This window comes from Vitis vinifera, chromosome 13 (genome assembly GCF_030704535.1).
Source record: "Vitis vinifera cultivar Pinot Noir 40024 chromosome 13, ASM3070453v1".
NCBI classification, from domain to species: Eukaryota; Viridiplantae; Streptophyta; class Magnoliopsida; order Vitales; family Vitaceae; genus Vitis; species Vitis vinifera.
The window spans coordinates 15259322-15281598 of NC_081817.1; the positions used below are offsets into that span (position 1 = coordinate 15259322).

Here is a 22277-nt window from a genome sequence, read left to right on the forward strand (position 1 = left end):
TAGCAGTGGTTAAGGTTAGAGAGTTGGCGGTTGTGGCTGAATGTTGAGGTTGTTTTATAACTTACTATCACCAATATCATTAATTCATCCTCATTGAATATATAAGAAAGAACAGGAAAGTCTTCCTCCAGTATGATGCTATGGATTTTATTGTATTATAAGTGTAACACAAACTCAAAGAGTTCTTGTTTGGTTCAACTCAGGGTGGAATTGGTCCAGCTGGTTTGTCTTCAGAGGATCTTCATGCTCTCGATCTCACGCAACAGCAGCCTCGATGGCATAAGTAACAATCTATCTTAAAATAGCTGCTTTTGCGTATCTTATTGCTGTTGCCTCTGTTCTTAAGAGAAATAGATTGGTTTATTTACCAACATGACCCATTGTTAGATCAGGCAATGTTGCACAAGAGTTTGAAAATGTTGCCCTGTACCACCTGATTTTTATTTTTTGTCAATTGATTCCAAATGTTGTTTGTTAAAAAGGGATTTTTTTTTTTTCTCTTACAGGGTTGCTGTTCAAGGCTCTGGTCCAGGACCACGGTATGGACATGTAATGGCTCTCGTGGAGCAGAGATTTCTCATGGCAATAGGGGGGAATGATGGTAATTCAGTTCCTCTTCTAGCTTGGGACCTTTATTCACTCTTTCAATACTGAATTTTTGTCATTTACTCATATTGAAAAAAAATTTAGTGCATGTATTTCAGGGAAGCGGCCATTGGCTGATGTTTGGGCCCTGGACACAAGTGCCAAGCCTTATAAATGGTTAAAGTTGGAGCCAGAAGGTGAAGGTCCACCTCCATGCATGTTAGTTTCCTACCTCATTTTCTTCAGATCTATATCCCTTGTGATGTGCAGACACTTTGTTAAAGGGATTATGTCAACATTACTATAAAATTTTAAATATTAAAAAACTTAATATTTCCTACAAATAGTATTGGGAATATTACACTTACACTAATACATCACGTGCCAAGCCACACAAACCTTTTTTTTTTATTCATAAAAGATTGCATTCAATGAATGCAATTCTTGATAACAATTTGTCTTAACAAACAGCAATTACCAATTGTAGTTTTCGAGTAATTTTAAAGTTACTAGACCTTTTCACACTTCAATTCATTTTATCAGTTTTGGCAGGACTTTTAAAAAACAAAACTTCTCTTTCCCAAATTCATGTTGCACCACTATCCTTAAGAGTTTTTTAACTACCAACCCAGGAAAAATTAATTGATATATTACCGCAATAGGAGTAATTTTTTTTCTTTTTTAAAGGAGGAATGCATTCTTTACAATTAGAGAAATTTCCTTACACACTCGGAAAGGGTGGACAATTAATCAAACGGAGGGAATCAGCCAGGAAGAAGGAAAAGCATCCTAGGTCTAGTTGATATCCAAAAGCTGCTAGCAACAATTAGGTGAGGGTGTTGGGGTGAACCATAGAAGTTTAGTAGAGCCAATTCAAGTGTTGGCTAGGTGTAATTGAGAAGGTAAATTGTTTCAAGCACCAGTAGAACTAGAAGCCCCTTGTTTCAAAGTGAGGAAGGGTATTCACATTTCATTTGATGTCTAGAAGTGAATTAAAAGATAAGATTTGGTAATTCTAGAGATTCTCTAGTGGAAAAATGGAGATCTCATATGTTGCCCATAATACATGGAAGAATTGAAGTAGTTTAATGGAATCGATTGGCCTGAATTCTACATGGAGAACATAAGCCAGATGAGGCAATAGAAATTTTTTTCTTTTTGTAAGAGTAGCTACAAACCTTTTAGACCAATGAGGGTTGTGGATGAGAGAAGAGCTCCATTTGGTTTAAAGAAACACAAGCCCTTCATGATATGCTACACTGAAAAGAACAAGTAGAAAAAGGAATAAATATATTGATAGTTCAATTATTTTTCCGTATTTGCTGAATGTGGTTTTTTATGAGAGAAAAATAAAGCTTTCTTGTTTTGCAATGTGTGGCGTAAAGTGCCATGTAGCTTTCCCTTATTATTTGGTATAAAATATCATTCCTTTTAGATTTTTTTTTTCATTTTAATTTTCTCTATTTTTTAATATAAATTTGAAGAAAAATTCTTTGCTCAAGTCTTATTATGATTGAGTAGCTATGTCCAATTTTTTTTTTTTTTTTTTTTTTTTGCACCCAAAGCTAATAGCTAGTTGTGATGCTGACTGCTGAGTGGCACAAACACTTTTTAGACCTAATGGATATGGCACTTCCCTAACACTCTTTAAACATACATCCGACACTCCTTGGATGTGCTTTGCTTCTTATTGCCTTGTCTTTGTATTCCTAAAATAACATTGATAATTTTCCTCCCTATAACAATAGCAAGTTGAGAACTTGAAGGAGAAGATTTTGCATATGTCCTTGTAAGGCTTGTTTACAAACTTAGGACCTGCTGGACCATTTACCCTCAGGAATGAACAAACTGGAAAAAGTAGCATGGATATGTTGTGTCCTTTGGGATACTTCTCTGATATTGCTATACAAAAACCCTTTAAGGACGCTCAGTGAATCTGCCAAAATATGTTTGAAAAATGGGTTTAATAGTGAAATGTGATTATTTGGCAGCCTGATCCTCTCTGTTTCCTGTTTTGTAAGAATTAATAATGTCACCTTCTCTATGTCTTGTTGAATTTGCCCTGTGTGTGTGTTCTAGGATAATAGTTGTTATGTTACAAGGCCACCTTGTCATATGAAATTTTCAGTTTCCTTTTCTTTCGATGTGCTGTTATAACAATTTTTCTCTTGATGGAATATTCTCTCAAGTTGTTTTTAAATTATTGAACCATATATGCTAGTAAGCCTTGTTACAACTATTGGCATTGGCTTTGGCTTTGGCTTTATATACCATGTTATAATCCAAAAGGGTTTGTGATTAGTTTACAACCTGCTCTTAACCCGATGCCAACCTCTATGAATTATCTCATATTCCCTGGTTGGTGCCAAGAGGGTGAATTTCCATGAGTATTGGGCAAGATTTGTTGGCAATATGAAGACCTACCTGATTTTTATTAAGTTTACAACCAGTCTACAATAAATAACTGTACATAATTCCCTGGACTAGAAAAAGGTCTATATCAATAGAGTAGAACTTGATGTAGGTATATATATTCATTTCCTAAATTATTATTATTTTTTAGGAAATCTAGGAGATATTTTTCTGCTATTCAAATATTTTTATTTTGTTTAAATAATAAATCTGATTATATAAGATTCTAGGAGTTAGTTGTTGTTCTTTTAAATTGTTGTTTACAGTTTAAATTTAAATCTTTTATCCTGTTTTTAGGTTTTAGGTTGTTAGCTGAGTTTGAATAAGTCTCCTAGTTTCTAGGCAGCAGAATTGTTAGCTATTCTCTAGCTATCTATTTAAATAGTTGTACTCTTTATTATTATTTTGTATAAGAGGAAATGAAAGGAAAGAAAAGAAAGATAAGGAGGAAATAAAAAGTGAGAATGAGAAGAAGATAGAAGGTCTTTATTTTTATTTTTTATATTTTATTTTCCTTTTATGAGAATGAGTCATGTGCGAGAGGAGAAGATTGATATAGATCAATGGATATGAGAATGAACATTGTACTTAGAAACACTGGAAGTGAATTGTGGTATAGTAGATAGAAGAAAGAATGAGGCAAACTAGATAGCATGGATCCTCTTGTTACTTTATTAGATTGGCAAAACAAAACTAAAATAAGAATCTAAGAAAGAATCTAAGAAACAATCAAAGAATAATGGGTGCCTAGTATGTCAGGAGTGTTGGTTAAAGAGGACTTATTGAAAGTTTTTCACAAATTCTTTGGTAATGAGATAATAGGAGCACTATTCTCCTTCATTGCTTTGGTGCCTAAGAAGTGTCAAACCACTAGAGTTTTTTATTTTAGACCCATTAGTTTGGTGACTAGCCTTGATAAGACCATTGTTAAGTGTTGTTTTGTCCAAGTAGTTAAGAGGAGTTTTACATGAGACTATTCATCTTTCTCATCACTCTAGATGGAATATTAGTGACCAATGAAGTGGTGGATGAGAAAAGACCTTCAAGAGAAGAAGGACGGACTTTAAGATTGATTTTGAAAAAGCTTATAACCATGTGAAATGAGATTTTTCAAATCATGTTCTAGAGGAAAAAGGTTTTGGAGCGAGATGGAGATCTTAGATTTATGTTTGCATATCAACAACTAATTTTGTTGTGTAAATTAATGGGTGTGTGAGAGGATGGGTTAAGGCATATAGGGGCTTAAGGCAGGGTGACTCACTGCTATGCCCCTTTCTTTTCACTTTAGTAGCTAATGTCTTGAGTAGATTGATGTTGAAAGTATAGTAGTGTAGGTTTTTAAAGTGTTTTCAATTGGTAGATCTTAAGTGAGGGCAACCCATTTACAATTTAGAAATGACACCATTTTTTTTCCACAAGCTAGACTACTCAACTTGTGAAAACTTTAATTGATTTACATGGTGTTTGGGTAGGTCTCTAGGCTCATGATGAATTTCAATATTAACACTTTGTTGGGTATATATGAGTTAGGACCAAGTTCAGGCTTCAAACTTTTTTAGAATGTGGGGGGTGTTTAAGTGCCTCATATCCTATTTGAGCCTCCCCTTGGGTAAGGGAGGAACCTAAGAGGTATTTCCTTTTGGGATTCGGCTAGAGAAACAATTTCTAAATGATTAAATGGTTGAAAAAGAGCCATATTGATCTTTTGGTGGAAAAATAACTCTTTGAACTCATGTTTGTTTCCTATTCCCACTTATTTCCTATTAATTTTCAAAGTTGTAGGTAAGGTAGCATAGGATTGAGTGATTATAGAGAGATTTTCTTTGGTTAGGAGTGAGGGAATTAAAGAGAGATCACCTTGGATAACATCAGGTATGTAAACCTAAGAAGGAAGGGGTTTTATGTATAGGTAGGATTTCCCTAGGAAGTAAAGCCCTCTGAGGGAAGTGGTTGTGGAAGTTTCCTAAGGAGAACAATGCTTTATGGTACAAGGTCATTTTGAGTATCTATGGGTTGCATTCTAATGGTTAGGATGCCAAAGCTTTTGTCATGTGTTCGCATTGCTGTCTCTGGAAGGTTATTGCCTAAGTCTTATTTGATTTTCCTTGATTCAAAATAGGCTAAGGAGATCATAAACTAACACCCTTTTGTTAGAGAGAGAGAGGAGACGATACTTCAAAACCTTTTGAAGTGCCTTTTAGCATCTTCAATCCTTAGCAGACAAAGTTAAAGACAACCCTGAAGCTTCATCTAGAGAGATTGAAAGAAAATCTTGAGAACCCTTATCGTTTCGTTAGGGAGAGAAGATCCAAATCTAAAGAAAGAGGGATCCTCTCTTCCAAATAAAAAAAGGGCCAACCACTTTAGGCCTAACTAAAGCATGAAAGAAGCCATTGGGTTAAGTCTTGTCCTCACTCATAACAACCTTCTTATGCCTAAACTGGTGGCCCATTTCATTAGGCCTTGCTATAACTAGACCATAAAAACTGCTTTGACATTTCAAACAAGCCCTCTTCACCATGCAACATTTTTTTTTTTAAATAGGGAGAGGCATAGAAAAAGTATATTAATAAAAACAGGGCACCCATACACTAATCCAAAAGCATATAGGAAGTATATAACAAGTGCCTATAGGCAAAAACAAAAGAAAGAGGGATACAAAAAACTCACTTGCCCTCATCTATAGCCCAATCACTCAAAAAAGTTAATTAAAGAATTAGGCCCTTCAGCTATACACAACTTAGACCAAGACCACAAATTACAAACAAAAGATTATTTCGACCTTTGGATAAAAAAATCCTCATTTTCAAAAGCAACCCTATTTCTTTCCTTCCAAACCGTCCAAAAAAGGCACAAAAGGGTTGCTCTCCAAACTTTTACTTGCTTCTTGCCCACAAACACACCATGCAACCCTTATGTTTCACGGGTCTCTTGGGATTCTTCATAACACTTTCATAGAGAGGTCCATGGTCCTAAAAAAGATACATCATAGCACTCTATTGAATTTATTCAATTGTATGTGCCAAATATGAACCTTTATTAGACCCAATAGGTCCTCAATGAGAGCCTTCCTGCCACTCTGGTCTGACACATATAGCCCCTCCCTTCCATTTGCCCCTTTGCTCACTTTTTTAGGAACCTACCAAGAGATTGATGAATCCCATCCTCCATTAGAAGCTTAGAGAAATTTGTTATAGCTGATCTAATCTTGCTACACTTTTTATCCAAGATAGCCACATGTGGTCCTACTAAGACATTCCTCTTCCCCACACACATCAAGGTGCATGATTCAATCTCTTCTTCAACCTTGAGACTTACTTTCTCTTTTTGGGTTGGCTTTGAAGGGGGTCTCGCTATTGCGACAAACTTTAATGGAGAACCACATTGAATTTTCTCACCATAATGGAATTGAGGACATGAAACCCACTTCCACCTCTAGCTTTTCTGATTCCTCCTAACCAACATTTTTTACTAGGATTCTAATCTGTGACAAGGTCTGATGCAATTTTGTATCTTCATCCACCACTATGAAGCCATCACAGGCATCTGCTACTTCTTGAAAGAACTCTCATCCCTAAAGGTGTGCCTTGGAACTCTCACCCAAGATTCATTTCTCTAAAAGCCCACCCAAGAGCATCTCGATGTGATAATCTACCCACCTAAAGTGAATGGTTTTCCTTAGGTTATTGATTTAGGGGCTACTGATCATATGACTAGTCATTCTTCCTTACTTGAATCTCAGATGCCCTCATCTGTTAAGTCTATTTAGGTTGCTAATAGGATTCCTATGCTGATTTCAGGAGCTAAGACTGTCTCACTTCCTCTTAATTGTTTTGTAACTTTCAATTCTATTTACTATGTGTTTCATGACGATCTTACAGAGATGACAATTGGCATTGGTAAGGAGAGAAGAGGTCTTTACTAGTTGGAGGGGGCAAGGGAGTTAAAATTTGAATATGACCGTTGTATTTTTCAAGTAGCAAGAGAGACATCTAATAGAGAACAAATTCTTTTATGACATACTAATTAGGTCACCCATATGTTTCTTATTTAGAGCTTTTATTTCCTTAGTTATTTAAAAATTTTGCAGTTTCTAGTTTAAGGTGTGAACAATGCAATTATGCTAAAAATCATCGTGTACCTTTCAAAATATGTCTCAATAAAAGTTTAATTCCTTCTATCCTGATTTTTACAAATGTTTGGGGTCCTTTTTCTACTCCCTTTGCTTTGGGTCATAAATACTTTGTCTTTTATTGATGATTGTACCAGGGTGAGCTGAGTATATTTGCTTAAGTCTAAGAATGATGGTCTACATGTTGTTCTTCAATTTTCCAAAATGATTGCCATATAATTTACTACTCAGGTTAAGGTCTTTTACTCTGACAATGATCATGAGTTTGTGAATCAGTCTCTTGCTAATTTGTTCAAAGAAAATGAAATCCTCTACCAGACAACATGTACATACACGCCACAATAGAACAACATAACATAGAGTAAAAACCGCCACATTTTAGAGGTGGCTTGGGCTTTATGCTTTAATATGTATGTTCCAAAACGTTTTTAGGTTGAGGCTATCATGATTATTGTTTTTTCATCAACTGAATGCCTACTCATGTCATTGATTATCAAATTCCTTTGCGAATGTTATCACAATTTCACCTCATTCCTTCTGCTTTGAATCTTTGTCATAAAGTTTTCTGTTGTGCATGTTATGCTCATGTACACTCTCATCAAAGGAATAAACTTGATCCTCGTGCTCTTAATTGTATCTTTCTTGGTTATTTTAATTCCCAAAAAGGCTATAAATGCTTTCATTCTCCTGCAGACAAATACTATGTCTCCATGGATATTCAATTTTGCAAAGGGAAGTCTTATTCTTCTGGAAATGTGTCTCTAGTTCCTCTTCAGGGAGAGATTAGAAGTGAGAAGAGGGTACGAATTTTAGGTCAGGAGGAGGATTCAAATGATTTGGGTAAAGGGAAGTCTTTAGATGCTCCTAACCCTATGACACTTGAGTTTGAATTTGAGGAAAGAAAGGATGAAAAACCAGCCAGATTATTCCAACAATGTTATACAAGGAAGAACAAATATGCTACTGTCATATCCTCCCTAGGCTTCAATACTCTTAATGATGCTACCATGCCATTGGATGACACTTCCGAGACTAATCCTGAGGTACATGTTCCTTCACCTTTAACTTTAGAAATTGCTATCTTGAATCCACAAGTTGGTGATCAAGGTAGGAGATATCCTCTTCGTGATCGTAAAGAATATGATAAGTTGGGTTTCTCAAAATTATCTTCTAATGTTGTATATCCCATTTATGATTTCATCTCTCATCATTGTCTATCTAAGACTCGCCTTGTTTTTGCTCTTCAATTGTCTTTTGTGTTTATTACTAGTCATTTTCAAGAAGCCCTTGAAGATTTTGAGTGGAAGTTTGCAATGGTAGAAGAAATGAAGTTTCTAAAAGAACTTTACTTGGGAGATGGACAAGCTCCTTAAGGAAAAGAAGACAAAGGAATGTAAGGTGTTTCAAATAAAGTACAAGTTAGATGGAATAATTGACTGGTACAAAGCTAGACTGGTTGTCAAGGGATACAAGTAGACTTATGGAATTGACTATCAAGAGACCTTTGCTTCTATAGTCAAGATAAACATTATGAGAGTCAGACTCTCTCTTACAATCAATCTAAACTGACCATTAAGACAGTTTGATGTAAAGAATGTCTTTCTTCATGGTGATCTACTAGAGGAGGTGTACATAGATCCCCTTTTGGTGTTTACACTAAAAAGAGGCAAGGTATGTAAACTAAAAAAGGCTTTGTATGGATTGAAGCAGTCACCAAGGGCATGGTTTGGCAAGTTGAGCTACTTGATGGAGTATGGTTTTAAACAAGCTATAGTAGATCACACTTTGTTCTATAAGAGAGATGGTGATCACATTACTTTTCTTATTGTTTTTGTTGATGACATGATTGTTATAGGTAGTAACTCAACAAAAATAGAGAAGCTTTAGAGGTATCTGGCCAAGGAATTTGAAATGAAGGACTTGGGTATTGTAAAATACTTCTTGGGTAGTGAGGTGTCTCGATCCAAACAAGGACTTTTTCTTTCACAATGGAAGTATACATTAGATCTCTTGATTGAAACTAGTAACTCTGCTTGTGAACTTATGGATACTCCCATTGAGATAAATCATGGCTTGTTCATCTATCCTAATTAGATTTCAATGAACAAGGAAAGATATTAGAGACCAGTGGGGAAATTAATCTATTTGACCCTCATTAGATCTGACTTGTCATATGTAGTTAGTGTTATAAGTCAATCCATGAATAATTTGAGTGATCAACTCATGAAAGCAGTAAATCGTATCTTAGCCTATTTGAAGTCCTCTCTAGGCAAAGGTATTATGTTTTCTAGACATGAACATTTAGATATTAAGGGTTACACAAACTCTGACTTTGCCGAATTCAGATTGGATAGAAAGTCGACTTCAAGATGTGTCATTTGTAGGAGGAAATTTAGTGACCAAGAGGAGTAAAAAACAAAATGTGGTCTCATTGTCTAGTGTAGAAACTAAATATCAAGTGCTTCATCATGCAAGTGCAACTATGAAACTTACTTGGCTAAGAATTCTCTTGAATGAACTTGGGTTTGGTCCCAAGAAATGTATGGTACTCTTTTATGATAACATAACAACTATTAAGATTACAAATAATTTGGTACAACATAATCGGATTAAGCACATTGAACTTGAGAGGAACTATATCAAGGATAACCTAGATTTTGGTATGATAAAGGTTCCTTACATCAAAAATGCAGATCAACTGGCGGATATGATGACTCATATTGCTACTAGTAGTCTATTCTATACATCATTATCTAAGTTAGGCATATGTGATATATATGCACCAACTTGAAGGGGAGAGATAGCATATATTCACAACTGTGATTTAGGTAAGTTATAGCTGTGAATTATAGTTATAATTTATTCTATAGTTGTGATTTATACAATTATAAATATTTTGTATGGTTGTCTATTATTTTGTATAGTTGGTTATCCTAAAATGACTTTATGTACTTTGTATAAATACCCTTGAGATATATGAAAAATTCATTCAGTAATTTATCAATTGGAAGACTTTCTTGAGAAATCATGCTCTCATAGGGAAGTGACTTGGGAGGTTCCCTAGAGAAAGCGATGGTCTTTGGTATTAGATTATTTTTAGCATTTATGGGACACATCCTAATGGATGAGATGCAAACATTTCTGTTAGATGGTCACATGGATGTCCTTGGAACTGTTTTTTTTTTTTTTTTTTTTTTTTTTTTTTTTATAGGAAACGACAAAAATGATATATTGATAGAAAAAAGAAGTACAAGAGAAGGATGAGGAATCCTCCCACCAAAGAAAAACTAAACTACAAGAATACAAAAACAAGAAAATGCAAAGTAAAAACATACTATCTCTCTAGATTAGACCAACCCATTGGAATTACACACTACTAGCTAATCAAGTTGTAACACATTAAGGGGAATCCCCTTAAAAACCTTGGAACAAAAAGCCTAAAGAGAAGCAAGGAAATGAATAGAATCCCAAATATTCTTTGAATTCCTTGCTTTATCCTAAAAAATCCTCGCATTTCTTTCCCGCCACACAACCCAAATTAAAGCAATGCACACAACTTGCCACAAAACTATCCCTCTCTTAGATAAACCAAAACCATTGTAATTGATGGACAACATGTTGGAAATGCTCCTCGAGGGAATTGTTGCACAAGTTTTTCAGGCTTTTCTCCATACACCTACTTTTGTGGTGGTGAATTAGGAAAGGATATGATTTTAGGAAGATTTATGGTGGGGCATCAATCTTTATGTTCATAATTTTTGGGTTTTTATAGAGTTGTTTCAGTGAGAAATCTTACCATCTCAATCGTCCTTGGTAATTCCTATCTGTTTTCTTGGAATTTTAACTTTTTAGCAATATCACCAATTTAGAAATTGAACTTCTCAAAAGACATGTCTTCACTTACTTCAGTGCACTTGTCTCTTTCTACCACGAATTCAAGAGCTTGGTCCTTATTTTCTTTTGGTTCATTCTCAGTAAAATCCTTTTTCACAATTTTGTCCAAGTTCTTAAATCCAATCTCGTTCCTTTCGACTAATTTTATTTGAAAATCAAAAGTCTCTTCAAAGGTTAAGACCTTTGCTTGGTTGGTGGTGCACTAGAAGGTAAATACCAATGATATGCTACAAGTGAGAAGACCTTACAAATCTCTAAGTCCTCATTGGTGCATTCTATGCAAAGGAAGTGGAAAATTAATTGACCATCTTTTTCTACATTGCCCAATAACATTGGAGCTTTGGCATAAGCTCTTCATTGTAGCTAATATGAATTGAGTTTCTCTTAGAAGTATTGAAGATATGATGATTATCTTATTTAGAGGATTGTAGAATTTAATTAGAGACAAGATTCTTTGGCATATCACTTGCCTCATTGTATTGTGGATATGTGGCAAGAGCAAAATGCTAGGACTTTTGAAGAAAAATGCAGAATAGAAGAGATGTTGTGAGATATTCTTCACTTCTACTCCTTATTTTAGGTCTTTTGTACGACTGCTTTTAAAGGAACCCCACTAAATGTTATTCAACTTAGTTAGTCTTCGGTTTATAATTCGAAAAGGGTCACAGGTGGATAACATTTGAAAGAGTTTGGTTCTGGTTTTTGACATATTTTATATATGCTTCTATCTGTAGTTATCCTTGTATAGTGGGGTGTAGTCTTACTTTGATTAGGTTTTGTATTTTGTGGGAAGTATCTCTCCTCCTTCTCTTGAACTTTACTTTTATCAATATATATTTTGTTTCTAATCAAAAAATGATATCAAGGATACTTCTAAACTTGCATCCATTGGACAAGGTAGAGGCGGTCCTCTTATTTGAGGTTAAGGCCAAGGTTTAGGAGGAAATGGAGGCATAAGTAAAAGAGACATGCAATGCTCACATGTGGTAAGACTAATCCCGTTTGATAAATCTTAGAATATGTTTTGTTGTCTTATATGGGTTAATTTAGTTGTCTTCTCTTCCAATGGTGGAGTTGTTGTTCCTACTTTTGTTCAACTTCCAAGTGGTAGTAGGAAGTCTATTACCTTATCTTTAGATGATTGCAACAAACTAGTGCAACTGTCTTTAGAGATTTCCTTGTGATCCAACAAGGCTTCTATTGCTACCTTAGCATGCTCAGATACACATGCTTTACTTATTTCTAGTCAGTCTTCTCACCCTTAGGTTATAGATTCTAAAGCTTCTTGTTAGATGATTGGAGAATCCTCCCAAATTTCTCACTTAACTAAGTTTTCTAATACATTTTCAATCTTTCTAGCTGATGGTTCCTTTTCTTTTGTTCTTGGTCAAGGAGTGATCTATCCATTTCCTTTATCTTCTTTTAAACTTAATTCTATTCTATATGTACTTAAATTTCCTATTAATTTATTATCTATTAGTCAATTTACTAAGCAATTTAATTGTGTTGCTATCTTTTTTCCTCCCCATTGTGTTTTTCAAGATCTCTACATGAATAGGATGATTGGTGGAGGACTTGAGCAAGATGGACTTTATTACCTTGATAGTCGGTTTATATTCTAGTCTCATGGTAGGAAGATGTTAGATGCTGCTACTCTTTCTTTGTTTGTTACTCCTCTTTAGTGGTGTTATAGGTTGAGTCATGCTTCTTTTGAGTAGTTACATTCCTTGGGATTGTCTCCAAAGTTGTCAAATAAGATTTAGTATGAGTTGTGTGAACTTAGAAAATGCTATAGGTTATTTTTTCCATCTAGAGTTAATAATAGGAGTCCTAGTCCTTTTGCTTTAATTCATTTCAATATTTGAGGCCTGTGTCACATCCCTAATATTTAAAGGTTTGGTACTTTGTTAGTTCTATGGATGATTGTTCTCGAGTCACTTGGTTATTTTTGCTTAAGGAAAGGTTCAAAGCACCTCATGTATTTAACCTTTTTTATTAAGAAATAAAAAATAAGTTTGGTATTTAAGTTGGTATTCTTCACTATGATAATGCCCTTGAATCCACTGGAACACTAGGGGTTTGGGTTCAAGGAATAAGCGAAGGGTGGTTAAAGATTCCTAAGGTTAGTGAATCCGGATGTTGTGATGATTCAGGAAACAAAAAATGAGAAGTGTGACAGAAGGTTTGTGGGTAGTGTCTGGATGGTCAGAAATAAGGATTGGGTTGCTCTTCCGGCGTGCGGGGCTTCAGTGGGATTTTGATCATTTGGGACTCAAAAAAACTGCGTAGTGAGGAGGTGGTAATAGGATCTTTCTCGGTCTCAGTCAAGTTCGCTTTGGACAGTTGTGGACCTCTTTGGATATCTACAGTTTATAGCCCAAACAGTCCCTCACTTAGGAAGGATTTTTGGGTGGAACTTTTTGACATTTATGGTCTAACTTTTCCGTTATGGTGTGTGGGCGGTGATTTTAATGTCATAAGGAGAAGTTCAAAAAAATTGGGGGGTTCTAGTCTAACTTCAAGCATGAGGGACTTTGATAGTTTTATAAGAGAATGTGAATTGCTTGATCCACCTCTTCAGAACGCATCATTCACTTGGTCAAATTTGCAAGAGTCTCCCGTGTGTAAGAGATTGGATCGTTTTCTTTACTCAAATGAGTGGGGGTAGCTCTTTCCCCAAGGCCTTCAAGAAGCCCTTATTAGAAGGACCTCGGATCATTGGCCAATTGTTTTGGATACCAACCCATTCATGTGGGGCCCAACACCTTTTAGGTTTGAGAATATGTGTCTGCAACATCCTAGTTTCAAGGAGAACTTTAGAAATTGGTGGAGAGGTTTTCAAGGAAATGGTTGGGAAGGCCACAAATTCATGAGGAGATTACAATCTGTTAAAGCCAAATTGAAGGAGTGGAATAAGTTTTCTTTTGGAGAGCTTAATGAAAAGAAAAAAAGTATCCCCGATAATTTAGCTAACTTTGATGCCATTGAGCAGGTAGGGGGTTTCACTTCTGAATTGTTAAATCAAAGAACCTTAAGAAAAAGGGAGCTAGAGGAATTAATTTTGAGAGAGGAAATCCATTGGAGACAAAAAGCTAGGGTGAAATGGGTTAAGGAAGGGGATTGTAATTCTAAGTTTTTTCATAAACTGGCTAATGGCAGGCGAAATAGGAAATATATCAAGGTGTTGGAAAATGAAATGGGCTTAGTGTTAAATAATGCCGAGAGTATCACAGAGGAGATCTTACTTTACTTTGAAAAGCACTACGCGAGTCCTACAGGAGAGTCTTGGAGCGTTGAAGGATTAGATTGGTCCCCTATTTCGAAAGAGAGCGTGTTAAGGTTGGATTCCCCTTTCACTGAAGAAGAGACTTCTAAGGCCATTTTTCAGTTGGATAGGGACAAGGCTCCGGGGCCTGATGGCTTTACCATTGCAGTATTCCAAGATTGTTGGGATGTGATTAAGGAAGATTTAGTGAGAGTGTTTGCAAAATTTCATAGAAACGGAATTATCAATCAAAGCACTAATGCCTCCTTCATTGTTCTATTACCCAAAAAGAGTTTGACAAAAAAAATATCAGATTTTAGACCCATTAGCTTGGTCACTAGTCTCTACAAGATAATAGCCAAAGTGCTTTCAGGGCGTCTAAGAGGGGTTCTACATGAAACCATCCACTCTAATCAAGGCGCTTTTGTTCAAGGGAGATAAATTTTGGATGCGGTTCTCATAGCCAATGAGATAGTGGATGAGAGAAGACGATTAGGGGAGGAAGGTGTTGTCTTCAAAATTGACTTTGAAAAGGCTTACAATCATGTGAGGTGGGATTTTTTGGATCAAGTGTTGGAGAAGAAGGGGTTCAGTCTTAGATGGAGGAAATGGATGAGTGGATGTTTGTCCTCGGTATCTTATGCAGTCTTGGTGAATGGAAACACTAAATGGTGGGTTAAGGCATTTAGAGGATTAAGACAAGGTGACCCTTTATCCCCTTTTTTGTTTACTTTAGTCGCAGATGTACTGAGTAGGATGCTATTGAGAGCAGAGGAAAGAAATATGTTGGAGGGTTTCAGGGTGGGTAGAAACAGAACTAGGGTGTCCCATTTGCAATTTGCTGATGATACCATTTTCTTTTCTAACACTAGGGAGGAAGATCTGCAGACTCTCAAGAGTCTTTTGCTAGTGTTTGGGCACATTTCTGGGCTCAAGGTCAATCTTGACAAGAGTAATATTTATGACATCAATCTTGATCAGGTTCATCTTTCAAGATTGGCTGAGATGCTTGATTGCAAGGCTTCTGGCTGGCCTATACTCTATCTGGGTCTTCCTTTGGGAGAGAACCCCAAGGCGTGTGGTTTTTGGGATCCAGTGATTGAGAGAATCTCAAAAAGATTAGATGGGTGGCAAAAGGCTTACTAATCCTTCGGGGGAAGGATAACTCTTATCCAATTTTGCCTTACCCATATGCCCTATTACTTCCTTTCCTTATTTAAGTTACCCACTTCAATGGCTGCAAAAATCGAGAGGTTGCAAAGGGATTTTTTATGGTTAGGGATTGGGGAAGGCAAAAGAGATCATTTACTGAGATGAGATGTTGTGTAAACCGAAGACAATAAGGGGGTTTGGGTTTTGGGAATATTTCTCTGAGGAATTTTGCTCTTTTAGGGAAATGGCTGTGGAGGTACCCTAGAGAGGGTTCAACTCTATGGCATTAGGTCATATTAAGCATTTATGGTTCACACTCTAATGGTTGGGATGCTAACATTTTAGTCAGATGGTCACATTGCTATCCTTGGAAGGCTATTGCACAAGTCTTTCAGGAGTTTTCCTTGTTTACTCGGTTTGTGGTAGGAAATGGGGAAAGAATTCGGTTATGGGAAGATTTGTGGTGGGGGGACCAACCTTTGGGAACCCAATATCCAAGACTATTTAGAGTAGTCTTGGATAAAAATATTCTTATTTCTTTAGTTCTCGGTTCTACTCGTCCTTTCTCTTGGAATTTAAATTTCCGTCGTAACCTTTCAAATTCTGAGATAGAGGACTTAGAAGGCCTCATGCGGTCACTTGATGGATTGCATCTATCTCCTTCAGTTCTAGATGCCAGATTTTGGCCATTATCTTCTTCAGGGTTTTTTTCAGTCAAATCTTTCTTTCTAGTATTATCTCAATTTTCTGGATCTCCTCAGGTTTTCTCTTCTAAGTTCGTTTGGAATTCTCAAGTCCCTTTCAAAGTGAGGTCCTTTGTCTGGTTAGTAGCACACAAGAAGGTGAATACTAATGACATGCTACAAGTGAGAAGACCCTACAAAGCCCTTAGTCCTGATATTTGTATTCTGTGCATGAAGCATGGGGAATCAATTACCTTTTTCTTCATTGTTCCTTGACGATTGGGATGTGGCACAAATTATTTCAGTTAGCTAAGATGGATTGGGTCCCCCCGAGGAGCATCTTTGACATGATGTCCATCAAATTTAATGGTTTTGATTCATCTAAGAGGGGAATAGTTTTGTGGCAAGCTGCGAGCATTGCTCTAATTCGGGTTGTGTGGTGGAAAAGAAACGCAAGGATTTTTTAGGATAAAACAAGGAATTCAGAGTATCTTTGGGACTCTATTGTTTTCCTTGCTTCTCTTTGGGCTTTTTGTTCGAAGGTTTTTAAGGGGACTCCCCTTAATGTGTTACAACTTGATTGGTTAGCGGTGTGTACTCCATAAGGAATGGTCCATTATAGAGAGTTAGCTTGTTTTACAATGTAATTTCCTAGAGTTTAGTTTTCTTTGGCGGGAGGATTTCTCATCCTTCTTTTTGTACTTTTTTTCTATCAATATATCTCTGTGTCGTTTCCAATAAAAAAAAAAAATAATGCCCTTGAATATAATGATCATTCCCTTTTCTCTTTTGGTGCTAAAAATAAAATTGTCTAGTAATTTTCATGTGATTATACACCTTAATGGAATGGAATTGCTATAAGGAAAAATCATTACTTGTTGAATGATGTTCATTTTATTATGTTTCATATGAGGGTTCCAAAATCTTATTGGGGAATGCTATTTTAATGAAATGTTATTTAATAAATTGATTACCTTCCTCTATTGCATTAGAAGACTCCATATTTTGTGTTATTTCCTCACCGTCCCTTATTTTCTCTTCCTCCTAGAGTTTTCGGATGTGTTTGCTTTTACTCATAATTTTTCTCCGAATAAAGATAAACATTGATCCATCAAATGTGTATTTTTAGGATATTCTATAACTAAAAAAAGGCTACAAATGCTTTGATCCCATGTCTTGTAAATACTTTATTAATGTTGATGGAACATTCTTTGAGACTACTTATTTTTCTAATCATAGTTTATAGTTAGAAAATTACTTATTCTATTCCTGTTCCTGTTATTATCAATACTTTTCTATCTAAGACTGACAAACTATTACAAGTGTATCAATAGAGAAGACTGGCTAAAGATAGTGAAATAGATCAAACTCAATCTCTTCCTTCTTTGAACTCGTCAATGGAGGATCCGATGCCACCACCTATTTCCGTTTCCTCAATTCCTAATTAGTCAACCTCTCTATTGCACTCAAGAAAGGTAAACACAATTGTACTTGCTATCCTCTTACTCATTATGTATCTTTAGATAATCTTTCCCCCATTTTATGGTGTTTGGTTCATGCCTTGTCTTCTATTTCCATCCTTAAGTCTTATGAGGAAGCTTTAAATCATGTTGGGTGAAAGAAAGCCATGGAAGAAGAGATGTATGCTCTTCTAGACTAAGGTACATGGAAGCTCTTCAATTTGCTTGGAGGAAAGGATGTTGTAGGCTTCCATTAGGCTTTTAGTATTGAATATCATCCAGATAGGGCTACAAAACTATTAAAGGCTTAGTTGCTAAGGGATGTACTCAAACTTATGATGTGGACTATTTTGTGACTTCCTTTCCTGTTATGTATTATGATCTTCTTAGCTATCAATTTTGGGTGGAGTTTACATCAATTAGATGTTAAGAATGCATTCTTGTATGGTGATTTGAGTTAGGAAGTCTATATGGAGCAACTGCTTGGTTTGTTACTTGGGGAGTTAAGAGTTAAAGTTTGCAAAATAAATAAGGGTATTTAGGGATTAAAGCAATCTCCTTGAGCTTGTTTTGATAAGTTAAGTATCATTTGGTTTTAGAAGATGTAATTCTAGCCACTCAAGAGAGATATTGACATAGTAGTAATCATTACATATGTTGATGATATTATTGTCTTTGGTACTGGTGTTATAGGTATTGAAGAAATGAAAGGTTCCTTAAAAAAGACTTCTCAGACAAAAGATCTTAGGTTATTGCATTAATTCTTAGGTAGAAGTTGCACATAGTAGAGGTGAGATTGTTTATCCCAAAGCAAGTATGTATTAGACTTTCTTAATGAAATTGATATGTTAGGCATAAAGCCAACTAACAGTCCTATAGAGAAAAATGTGAATCTTAATGGAGATTATTGCTCTTTGTTTTTAGATAAAAGATGGTATCAAAGTTTAGTAGGTAAACTTATTTATTTGACAATTACTAGACTTGACAATGCTTGTCCTATTAGTGCGGTAAGTTAGTTCATGGAAGCAACCAACAGATTCATTAGGAATCAATGTGTAGAATCCTAAGGTATCTCAAAGGTACTATAGGTGTAGGAATACTCTATAGAAGAAGGTCCAATTTGAGCTTTGATGTTGTGAGTTTTTTGGTTGTGAACTAGGCAAGATCCTCAATTGATAGGAGGTTCACTAGCAAGTATTATACCTTTGTTAGTGGTAACATGGTTACTTGGAAGAGTAAAAAGAAGTGTCAAAGATTAGCAAGAGCTAGTATTGGAGCAAAATATAGGGCTATGCCACATACTATGTGTGAGTTAATATGGATTCAGAACCTTTTACAAGAGATTGGTTTTTCTCTTGAACAACCCATGATTATGTAATATGATAATTAGGTTGCTATTCACATTGCTAGTAACCCGATGTTTCATGAAAGAACCAAGCATATTGAGGTGGATTGCCATTTTATTAGAGAAATTGTAATAAGCAAGAAAGTGATAACTCCTTACATCAAGTCTAAGGATTAGTTAGGTGATGCGTTTACTAAAGCTTTAGGGAGGATTTTTATTTTTATTTATTTATTTTGGGTTATATATTCCAAGTTAGGTCTTTGTAATATATGTACCCCAACTTAAGGGGGAGCGTAAAGAGTTATTAGTAATTATTTAGTAAGGATAGTTTATTTTTTTTCTTTTTTATAAAAGTTTATGCTTTATACTCTTTTCTTAATGAATAAAACACTTTTTTTTTTTCTTTCTCTTAACAAAATACAAGGCAAATAACTTAATTGAGAGCTACAAGGCTAGATTTGTAGTTAAGGGGTCCACACAAATGTATGGTATTGACTACCAAGAAATGTTTGCCTCAGCTAAGATGAATACACTCTGTGTCCTTTTATCTCTTGTAACTAACCTTGAATGACCCTTGTACTAACTAGATGTGAAGAATGCATTCTTGAATGGTGAATTGGAAAAGAAAGTGTACATAGAATTACCACTGGGCTTTGAGAGAATTCATGTAGATGAGAAAGTGTGCAAATTTAAGAGATATCTTCATGGATTGGAGCAATTTCCTAGAGCTTGGTTTGACAAATTTACCAAGGCAATTCGAAACTATGGATGCATTCAAAGTCAAGCCAACCATACTATGATTTTGAAACAAATAGTTGGCGGCAAGATTGCTATCCTAATCATGTATGTGGATGATATAATCCTAATTGTCAACAATCTTGAAGAGCTTCCAAGACCCATAAAGGTTTTGGCAAAGGAGTTTGAAATCAAGGACCTTGGACCACTCGAATATTTTCTTGGCATGAAGATTGCTAGATCTAAAGATTGTATTTGTGTATCTCAAAGAGAGTACACTATTGATCTACTTAAGAAACTAGTCTTTTAGGATGCAACCTAATTGACACCTCCATAGATCAAAATTGTCAGTTAGTGGCAACAAGTATTGCCAACTATGAAACCCAAATCTCTCAATTTCGCTAAACATACCCTTGTCGACATGACGTGGGCATGGATATGGGATCCTTGTTGAGCATTCCTATCTTACTTTAGGTGTGGTTGTTTGATTTTTCCATTGATATCTTTTTATTCTTTCAACTTTTTTAGTAACAGTTACAATATAGAAAAAGAGGGATTAGCTGAAAAATTAAATTTTTATAAGAACATTTAGGTATAAGAGGGAAAAGATTGGAGCTTTTAAAAAGGATTTCTTCACTTCTATTTTTTTTAATTGATTTTTTTTCTTTTTGGTTATGCCATATCCTAGTTCCCATGCCTAATTTTTTTGGATCCTTTTTAGCTGAATCTCAATATCCTTATATTTGAGTTGTGAAGGATAAAATACCTAGATACATACCTGCATCCGAAACCCATACTCAAACCCATACATCATGGAATGCAATAACAACAGACAAGGGTAGATGCTAGAGGTTTGTAAGGAGGCTGATTTACTTGTCACATACACAACTGGATATTTCCTTTGTTATGAGTGTCGTTAACCAGTTCATACATTCCCTTGGTGAGGAGCATTTCGAAGTAGTGTTTCAAATCTTGAAGTAAAGGGACTCTTGGTAAAGGCATAAAGTTGAATTTTTTTTCCTATGGACATCCACCACATGTACAAAGATGTTGGAGAGAGGGAGATAAAAGGGTTGTTGTTCAAGGCTTCTTGAAGCCTTAATCCACCTCTGGCTCTTCATTGATCATAACGGTGAAATTCTCCATGAAAAACTATTCCATCATCCATTTACACAATCTAGAAGTAAAGTCTTTCCTAGTTAGATTATGGATATAAAAATTACAATTGAAATGATTAAGTGCTTTGTTGAAATTCACCTTTAGGAATATCCTTCTTTGAGTTGCAATTTCTCATCAAGAATTTCATTAGGAATCAAAATTATTTCTAGAATTAGTCTATGCTTATCAAAGATACCTTAGGTAGGAGATGTGGTCTCATGGAGGACCTTGTGAATCAACTATTGGACTTCTATAGTGATCTTATTCGAGCTCGCCATTTGGTTAATAGGTCTAGATATCTTTGATTGCAAACATTCTTGCTTTGGAATAAGGACGATGAAGGTGAAGTAGAGTTCTCATTAATCAGCCCTTGGAATGGGACTCCTTAAGGACTTTCAGGGTATCTTCTTTATGGTCTCTTGATAATATGAATAAAAGGCATGGTAAAACCATCTAGGCCCAATGCTTTCCACTTATTCAATCCAAAAACTGCCCATTTAATTTAGTTTCTTATATAGGTCTTTCCAACTATAATGCCTTTTTCTTTGGTTTGTAAATAGTCCAGCCCTTTTGACCTAAACCATCTACATCAATTTCTTGGGAAAGATGGGAGTCATGGGAGACGTGTGTTTTCTAGGGTAATATTTTCATGTTTCTTTGATTCATATCATACATTTTGTGATTTTTCTTAAAATGTTGCTTGTTCATTATTCCTAGAACTTGAGAATTGGAAACCATGTATCTAAAATGGTTTTGCATTTTGTTTTCTACTTTTTGCTCCCTACTGTAGGACTTATAATAATTTCCTTGTAAGAACTCTCCATTAAAAATGTACCTGGGTCGAGCTGTAACTTTGTTATTCTTAAGTAGGTATGCTACAGCAAGTGCACGCTCTGATGGTCTTCTTTTACTTTTTGGTGGAAGAGATGCAAACAGTGTGGTGAGCAACATTTTTCACTTGAACAATCTGAAAAAGTTGGGTTATGGGACTAGTATATCATTCTACAGTTGATTATTTACTTCAACATGATTATTTGACTGGGATACATGAAACATAAGCAAGTTCTATGATACATGTAGTGTGAATCTAGAAAATTTTGAAATGTCTAACTGATGGTGCTTACATGGGCATGCATGATGCATATGTAATATTTAATCATTGTGGACAATGCTACATGTTATGATAATTCTGTAATCAGCTTCTCCCCCCATTAGTTTTTGCTATTTATTTGGATGAGTAGTTGAAGGTGGGGCAAGTAATTGGTGGGTTATGAAGTTTATATGCAATTAATGCACTAAAGCCAAATGTTAAACTTTTCATTGTCTAATTTATATGCCTTTTCTTTGGGATTCAAAAATTTAAATGCATTTTGAATTAAGTATTATCAGTTGCTACATTGTTATAATATTTAATGCATCCTGCCTCCTCAACCAGAAGCAAAGAACAAAAAGAAGA

General features: G+C 35.5%; 1 protein-coding gene across 2 annotated transcripts in view; it reads left to right on the top strand.

Annotated features, from left to right (window-relative positions):
* The window catches only part of LOC100245661 (serine/threonine-protein phosphatase BSL3), a 103400-nt gene that overhangs the window by 1618 nt on the left and 79505 nt on the right, over nt 1-22277 (top strand). For both annotated transcript variants that reach the window (XM_059741533.1, XM_002262810.5), the window contains exons 4-7: nt 204-283; nt 507-601; nt 705-804; nt 21692-21761. In XM_059741533.1, coding sequence (XP_059597516.1) covers nt 204-283; nt 507-601; nt 705-804; nt 21692-21761 — 345 coding nt within the window. The remainder of the gene's footprint in view (nt 1-203; nt 284-506; nt 602-704; nt 805-21691; nt 21762-22277) is intronic.